The sequence below is a fragment of the Boleophthalmus pectinirostris genome, unplaced genomic scaffold (assembly GCF_026225935.1).
Source record: "Boleophthalmus pectinirostris isolate CB_2022bp ecotype Guang Dong unplaced genomic scaffold, ASM2622593v1 HiC_scaffold_22, whole genome shotgun sequence".
Classification (NCBI taxonomy): domain Eukaryota; kingdom Metazoa; phylum Chordata; class Actinopteri; order Gobiiformes; family Gobiidae; genus Boleophthalmus; species Boleophthalmus pectinirostris.
The window spans coordinates 3,487,427-3,496,542 of NW_026571190.1; the positions used below are offsets into that span (position 1 = coordinate 3,487,427).

Genomic DNA, 9,116 nt, shown 5'->3' on the forward strand with positions numbered 1-9,116 from the left:
TGGGGGAGATCAGAAACATTTTTGCTTGTGAAAAAAAATTATTTCTATCACATAATTTTCTGAAATTTAGCATTATGACTTTTGATGTCATCCCGATCAAAAAGTCAGTAACAATCATATGGCATATTTCAGTGGGTTTTCATGGCGATGTGCCAAAGCACCCATATTATCCAAAAGGCAAAATTTCAAAAATTCCTTACATTTCAAAGTGAGAAATCAACTTCATGTGAAATTTGGCACAGTGATACTTCAGGTCACCCTGATTAAAAAAGTGCGGGGGCCGAAGTTGTATTTTGCATGGTGTTGCCATGGCGATGTCCCAAAGTGCCCATGTTTAGATTATGTTAGCACATCAGCTTTGACTTTGTGTTTTTAATGACAAGTACAGTCCAAATAAGACATAAATAAATAAAAAAATACAAAGACACAAGTGGAGCATCAGTGCCATTCAATGCCACTTACGGCTTTAATTGTAATTTACTTTTATAAATGAGAGAGTGGGGGTGGGATAGGGAAGACATTTCAAGACACTGTCAAATTCAGGGGAATAATACTGATTGTAACAGGTGCAAAAATCTACACACACACACACACTTTCTCGCAGCATATTGTTACATTTTGAATCAAAAATAAACATTGGCATTTATAAACAGGGTTTGGGTGAGAAATTTTCAGTTTGTTGGAGCATCATTCAACATGAGCAAGAGGTATAGTGTTTATGAGGCGCTGGATCATATCTATGGTCATGACAGTGATCCTGAAGACAGAGAGGAAAGCAAAGCTGAGTAAAGTGTGTCTGAGGATGAGGTTCATTATGACCTTGAACAAGACCACACATCTGATGAGGAGGACCCAGATATCACAGAGGCTGAAAGAGAGGTCTTCAAGTCACGAAAAGGTGATGTTTCATGGTCATCAAGCCCTCTTGACACCCAATGCAGGGCACCAAGGGAGAACATCATCAAAATGACTCCAGGGCCTACTAGAGATGCTGTGTCGCATGCCCAAGACATCAAGTAAACATTTGACCTTTTCTTTCCATAACCTCTTCAGAAGATCCTGCTTGAGATGACCAACATGGAAGGGAGAAGAGTGATTGGTGTTGGCTGGATGGAGATTGACAAAACACAGCTGGATGCCTACATGAAACTGTTGCTTCTTGCTGGGGTGTACAGATCCTGAAATGAAGCTATTGGCAGCTTATGGGATGGTGAATCAGGCCATCCATCCATCCATTTTCTTCCGCTTATCCGGGGCCGGGTCACGGGGGCAGCAGTCTAAGCAGGGACTCCCAGACTTCCTTCACCCCAGACACGTCCTCCATCTCCGGGGGAACCCCAAGGCGTTCCCAGGCCAGCCCAGAGACAGAGTCCCTCCAGCGTGTCCTGGGTCTTCCCCAGGGCCTCCTCCCGGTGGGACATGAACACCTCCCAAAGGAGGTGTCCAGGAGGCATCTGGAACAGATGCCCGAGCCACCTCAGCTGGCTCCTCTCGACGTGGAGGAGCAGCGGCTCTACTCCGAGCTCCTCCCGCGTGACTGAGCTCCTCACCCTATCTCTAAGGGAGCGCCCAGCCACCCTGCGAAGGAAACTCATTTCGAGCGCTTGTATCCGCGATCTTGTCCTTTCGGTCATTACCCAGAGCTCATGACCATAGGTGAGAGTAGGAACGAAGACTGAAAATCGAGAGCTTCACCTTTCAGCTCAGCTCCCTCTTCACCACAATGGTCCGATACAGCGACTGCATCACTGCAGATGCTGCACCGATCCGCCTGTTAATCTCACGTTCCGTCCTTCCTTCACTCGTCGAACAAGACCCCGAGATACTTGAACTCCTCCACTTGAGGCAGGGACTCTCCACCCACCCGGAGAGGGCAAGCCATCCGGTCGAGAACCATGGCCTCGAACTTAGAAGAGCTGATCTTCATCCCAGCAGTTTCACACTCAGCTGCAAACCGCCCCAGTGCACGTTGCAGGTCCTGGTGCGATGGAGCCAACAGGACAACATCATCTGCGAACAATAGAGATAAGATCCTGTGGTCCCCAAACCGGACCCCCTCCGTCCCCTGACTGCGGTTAGAAATTCTGTCCATAAATACATTGAACAGAACTGGTGACAAAGGGCAGCCCTGGCGGAGTCCAACATGCACCGGGAACAGGTCTGACTTACTGTCGGCAATGCGAACACAGCTACTGCTCCAGTCATACAGGGACCGGCCAGCCCTTAGCAAAGGGCCCTGAACCCCATACTCCCAGAGCACCCCCCACCCTTACTTCCGGTGTCCACGACCGAGTTCGGGGATTGCCGCCGCGACAGGCACCACAGGCCTTACGCCCACAGCTACGAGCGGCTGCATTGACAATAGAGGCCGGACTCCATATCTCCAGCCTCCTCCGGAATCCGGGAGAAGTCCTCCCGGAGGTGCGAGTTGAAAGCCCCTCTGACAGAGGGCTCTGCCAGACGTTCCCAACAGACCCTCACTACACGCTTGGGCCTGCCAGGTCTTTCCGGCTTCCTCCTCCACCAGCAAACCCAACTCACAACCAGGTGGTGATCAGTTGACAGCTCAGCCCCTCTCTTCACCCGAGTGTCCAAGACACGAATCAGGCCACTTTATTTTTCGTGCCACAATGTCACTTCAGACTTTTCACGTGTTGTCAAGTCTGCTCCGCTTTGACAATAGGGAGAGAAGTGTGTTCCCATCAGGGATGTTGGGGACAAATGGGTGGAGAAATTGCTGTTTATGTACAATCCAGGGCCAGAGATGACAGTGTATGAACAGCTAGTCCCTTTCAGAGGCTGCTGTCCCTTCAGGCAGTATATACCAAGCAAGCCTGGAAAATATGGCATCAAAATCTGGGCAGCATGTGATGCGAAACACAGCTATGCATGGAAAATGCAAATATACACAGGGAAATCTGCCAGCAGAGTGCCAGAAAAGAATCAGGGCAAGTGGGTGGTCCTGGATATGACAAAGGGTCGTAAGGGGCACATCATAACTTGTGATAATTCCTTCATGTCATTTGACCTCGGGCAAGAACTGTTGAAGAAGAAGCTGAACATGGTGGGAACAGTCAGGAAAAACAAACCTGAGCTTCCCCTTGCTCTTCTTGGAACAAAGAACAGGGCTCCTCTCTCCTCAAAGTTTGTATTCTCAGAGAGAACCACAGTTGTGTCATACTGTCCCCAAAAAAAACAAAGGAGGAGTAGACAACCTGGACAAGGTCACTCGCACAGTGCAAGTGGAAGACAAAAAGGTGGCCAATGGTTGTCTTCTACAATATACTGGATGTTTCTGCGTACAATGCATTTGTGGTATGGACAGAAATAAATCCTGGATGGAATGCTGGAAAACCCTTCAAGAGGAGACTTTTTCTGGAGGAATTGGGGAAGTTTCTGGTTAATTATCCACCCTGAAAGACAACAGTGGCTGCCCCAAGACCAAGCCTCTGTCAGTATAGTGAGAAAGCTTCAGGCTACACTCACACCAGCATCCTGCAATAGGAACCAGGCAAGGGATTCCAGGGGGAGCAAGAGAAATAGATGCCAGTGCTGTCCCTCCAACAAGGACAGGAAAACCAGCTCCATGCAAGAAATGCATCTGCAAGGAGCACACTATAACCATCACATACTGTGATTCATACATGTAAACAACACACACACACACAAAATATGGTTCACACACAACACATTGTTTTTCAATGTTCAGTTTATGGTTCACACAGACACACACACACACACACCTGCCCTATACATGCACATGTTCATTTTATGGTTTAATTTTCAATTTAAATAAAGTTGGTTTTATAAAAAATAATTGACTTTTTCTCTTTATCCTACCATAAATTTATACAGGTCAGTTTTGACCTGTAACACCACAGATGTCACTGTTGTTAATCTTTTTTTTTTTTTTTTTTTTTTTTTTTTTAAAGAAAAAAAAAAAAAAAATCCAATATTTATTTATTTATTTTATTTTATTTATTTTTTGGGGTGGGGGGGGGGTGGGGGGGTGTACTCTACTATTAGTTTATAAGATAAGGATAATATAATTACTCATTTAATCATTATATTAAATATAATTAGTTCTTAAATTAGAATTTAAACAGTTTTTGTAATAAAAAATGATGGTCTGTGGAGAAAAAAGTGTATTAAAACAGTCTTTCCATGGATATGAATACATACTAAGTTCCATCCATCCATCCATCCATCCATTTTTGTCCACTTATCCGGGGCCGGGTCGCGGGGGCAGCAGCCTAAGCAGGGACTCCCAGACTTCCTTCACCCCAGACACGTCCTCCAGCTCCTCCGGGGGGACCCCGAGGCGTTCCCAGGCCAGTCCAGAGACATAGTCCCTCCAGCGTGTCCTGGGTCTTCCCCGGGGCCTCCTCCCGGTGGGACATGCCCAGAACACCTCCCGAGGGAGGCGCCCAGGAGGCATCCGGAACAGATGCCCGAGCCACCTCAACTGGCTCCTCTCGACGTGGAGGAGCAGCGGCTCTACTCCGAGCTCCTCCCGTGTGACTGAGCTCCTCACCCTATCTCTAAGGGAGCGCCCAGCCACCCTGCGGAGGAAACTCATTTCGAGCGCTTGTATCCGCGATCTCGTCCTTTCGGTCACTACCCAGAGCTCATGACCATAGGTGAGAGTAGGAACGAAGACTGACCGATAAATCACAACGGTCCGATACAGCGACCGCATCACTGCCGAAGCTGCACCAATCCGCCTGTCAATCTCCCGTTCCGTCCTCCCCTCACTCGTGAACAAGACCCCGAGATACTTGAACTCCTCCACTTGAGGCAAAGACTCCCCACCCACCCGGAGAGGGCAATAACATACTAAGTTATGAGGTGAAAAACAATATTGGTTGATAACTAGTGTTTTTAGGTATTTTCAGGCTGAGTTAAATCACGGGTCAAATTTGAGCCACTAACACTAAAGATGTGTGCAGCTTTCTAACACAATACAATATACAATATATATATGTGTGTGTGTGTGTGTGTGTGTACAAATAACCAGTGAAAATCAGACACTGTTTTTGATTTGTTGTTCAACAGAATTATTTAAAAACACAAACTAATGAAACTAGCCTTGACAAAAATGGTGGTACCCCTAGAAAAGATTGTGAGAAACTGAACTATAGGGACATGTTAAACTTAACTTAAACTTTGGAGACATGATGGAGACAACACTGAACATGAACCAGAGAAAGAGAAGAAGAGAACTGTGTCAAGAGACTAGAAAGAAAATGACAGACAAGCAGGTTAAAGATAAAGACAATAAGACCATCTCCAAGCAGCTTGATGTTTCTGTGATTACAGTTACACATGTTCTTCAGAAGTTTAATGTCTACAGGACTGAAGACAATCTCCCTGGATGTGGCAGCAAGAGGAAATTTAATGACAAATTGAAGAGATGGATGGTACGAATGGAACCAAAGAGCCCAGAACAACCTCCAAACAAATGAAATGTGAACTCGAAGGGCAAAGTACATCAGTGTCAGATCACACCATCCATCACTGTTTATGCCAAAGTGGACTTGTCATGTGAGGACACCACTGTTGAGAGCAAATCATAAAAAAAGGGAGACTGAAATTTGTCACAATGCAGTGGAGAATGTTCTTGGGACAGATGAAACAAAACTGGAGCTCTTTGGCAAGACACATCAGCTCTATGTTCACAGATGCAAAAATGAAGCAGACCAAGAAAAGAACACTGTCCTACTGTGAAACACGGAGGAGGTTTGGTTTTGTTCTGGGGCTGTTTTACTGCATCTGGCACAGGGCGTCTTGAATCTGTGCAAAATAAAACAGAATCTCAAAACTATCAAGGTATTTTGGACCGAAATGTGTTGCCTAGTGTCAGAAAGTTTGGTCTCAGTCATAGGTCATGGGACTTCCAACAGGATAATGACCCAAAACACACAGCGAAAAACACACAAGAAAGACTAAGAACAAAACATTGGACTGTTCTGCAGCAGTCTGTGAGCCCAGATCTCAATTCTATTGAATATCTGTGAAAGGAGAAAGATGGTGTCTGGAGACGTTTGCTCATGAGAAATGGGTCAAAATACCAGTTGACCAGTGCAGAAGTCTCATTGACAGTTACAGAAATCATTTGTTTGCAGAGTTTGCCTCAAAAGGTTGTGTAACGAAATATTAAGTTAAGGGTACCATCATTTTTGTCCAGGCCAGTTTCATTATTTTGTTTTTTCTAATAATTCTGTTCAACCACAGGTGAAAACAATATTTGAGTTTTGTTGGACCATTTTCAGTGATTATTGCTGATTTTTCTTTCATTGCCAGAGGGGCACCAACAATTTTGCCCACGACTGTATATATAAAAGCTGTCAAAAATACCAAAACTTAGACATTAATTCATATTAAAACTAGTATTGGAATCAGTTCTAAAAAAAAAAAAAAAAAAAAAAAGGTCACAGAAATGAACCTTTCCTGATTGTATAACAGCACATAGACTAGTATACACCCATGGACACTATGAACCTACCTGGACCACTGAGGGATTAGACACATAATAAGACCACCTGGGAATAGAAGAGAAAATACTATCATTAAATGTTGAAAATCACATTGTATTTTCTAAAGAAAGAGTGTTTTAACTGTCAGCAGGGTATGAGAATCAGGACTGAGTATCAAATCTATTCCTTAGTATTGAAATCCAGTTTAAAAGTTTCATATGGTTCCAACTCTAATCAGAAGTAGTGGTGCTGGAGCAAAGGAGGAGCCCTGGAGCCACACTGACACAGACACAGCTGTTGGACTCAGCACAGGACTGTCTACACACAAGCACAAGTGACTGTGGATTCATATAGAGACATTTTAAAGGACAAAGTCTGTGTCATGGAGCACAGACGAGTGTAGGAATGTGTGGAGTGACGTCAAAGACTGGAGCTGCACAAACTACACACAACTCACATTTACACTGAAAATAATATGAAATAGATGTGTGAGAGGCTCTGAAACTAAAGGAAATATACATGAAAAAATAAATAAATAAATTTGAATCATCAATAAGTGAAAGCCTTTAAATCCATCTTTCATGAAAACATTTGTCCATATTAAACTCTAATGAAATGTGTGTCTCCACATGGGACTAACTGCTGCTGTGTTGTGTTTTCTCTCCATCAGATTTCTGTGATCTCACTCTGGATCCAAACACAGCTCAAAACATCCACAAACTGTCTGACAACAACAAGAAGGTGACAAATATGAGAAAGAAGGAGCTGGATAATCAGGACAGTTCTGAGTATAGTCTGATTCTGTGTTCCAATGGTCTGACTGGTCGCTGTTACTGGGAGGTCCAGTGGAGTGGAGGGGTTTGTGTATCAGTGTTTTACAGAGGAATCATAAGGAGAGCAGGAATGAGAAGGAATGCTGTTACCAGTGTTAACAAGTTTGGAGACTTAGATCAGTCCTGGAATCTGACCTGTTCTAAACATGGTTTCATTGTTTGGCATGGTGACCAACAAAAAAAACTCCCTCAGTCCTGGTCTTCCTCTTCTGGGAGAGTAGCAGTGTTTGTGGACTGTCCTGCTGGTTCTCTGTCCTTCTACACAGTCTCCTCTGACCAACTGACCCACCTCCACACCTTCAACACCACATTCGCTCGCACTCTGCTCCCTGGGTTTAGACTCTGGTCTGAATCTTCAGTGTCTCTGTGTGCTCCTTTGGATTATGAGAATGTAACACCTACAGGATCTACAGGTAGTTTTAATAACAAAGCCAGTCAGTGTGTGGGTCTATTACAGAGTGAACAAACTGTTAAGGTTGATTGATATGGAACAGGTGAGGACGCCACTGCAAGGGGTGAGGCTCCACACTAAAGTTGGGGTGAAGGAGACATGCTATAAATGAACAACACACAAGATTAATGCAAAGAAAATCATTACCACAACTGAAAACACCCAACTACAAGTGCCACCACCTATGAACTATGAATTAGGTCACCTTCTAAATTGAGCCCCCTCCACACCCAGCTATCTCCAGCCTACACCCACTGCAGAGCTGCTAAAGATTGGCAACAGAATAACTCAAACTAAATATCTCAAAATAAAAACTCAACTTCTTATTGTGCATTAGAACTGCCTCCAGTGGATTCTTTTTTATGTCTCAAAGTGATTTCAGTCGAGTTGAATAGAAAACAAACCAAGAGTATGAGCGGCTCCACAAACAACCCAACAGCCACATGCCCAGAGTGAGGAGTGGTTTCCATCAGAAGAACACGAGGAGATTTGGTCACACTTTAGAATAAGACACACCTACAAATCATTTGGAAATGTTTATTCACCATCAACTCATCATTTACTGAAAATGACCCATAAAAAGGTCTTGGGCTCAATGCTGCTCTGTGATTGGTCCAATTAACCGTACAGAGGACACACTCCAAGATGGATTCTGGTGAGTTTGTGAACTCACAGATATTGCCTGAAGCCATCGTGTTGTGCAAAGTTACTTTTAAATCTCTATTTAAGTGTTTAAGTTAAAGCTCATTTGTGTGCATATGTTTGTGCAGATTCATCCAGTTTGTGAAATATTGGACCTTTAAACATTCTTGTGTCTTGAAGTCTCTTTTAATTGAATCCAACAGAAACCGATGTCTTTATCGAGGTGCAAATGCAGAGAGAAGCAACTTCAAAAATTAAAATTAAAAAGTGTAGCACATTCAGATGGCTGAAGTACAAAACTTTGTGCTTCTTTCTTTCCTTATTCATTTATTTTTAGATTAGAAACATAATGGCATGGAAAAGCATCTGCAGAGGTAAGCCAAAGTACTCGTACCACTTTTGTACAAAACTGCATTTTGTGAAGCCCAGAGCAGGTTCAAATCTGACAAAAAGAGCCAGAGGCGTTTTAATTTGGTTAAGATTAGCGTTTCGGGACAGGTTTGTTTGTTTATTATTTACTGTGTTTCCAGAACAGAGGTTTGGCAGCTTGGAAAAAAGCTTCTGGTAACTTTTGTCTATTCAAAATATTATTAATCGCTATGGCAATTATCCAAAATGTTTCATTATTGTGAATCCCATGGATAAGACGAAACTCTTGTTGTATTAATATTACAACTTCAATAGACAAATACACAGTTTTAAAATGATTTTATT

At 43.6% G+C, this 9,116-nt stretch overlaps 1 protein-coding gene across 1 annotated transcript in view; it reads left to right on the top strand.

Annotated features, from left to right (window-relative positions):
* The window catches only part of LOC129410253 (protein NLRC3-like), a 43,933-nt gene extending 35,092 nt beyond the window's left edge, over positions 1–8,841 (top strand). Inside the window, 1 exon segment of the mRNA XM_055157750.1 lies at positions 7,147–8,841. Coding sequence (XP_055013725.1) covers positions 7,147–7,793 — 647 coding nt within the window. The 3' untranslated portion in view covers positions 7,794–8,841.
* The last annotated feature ends 275 nt before the right edge of the window (positions 8,842–9,116 follow it).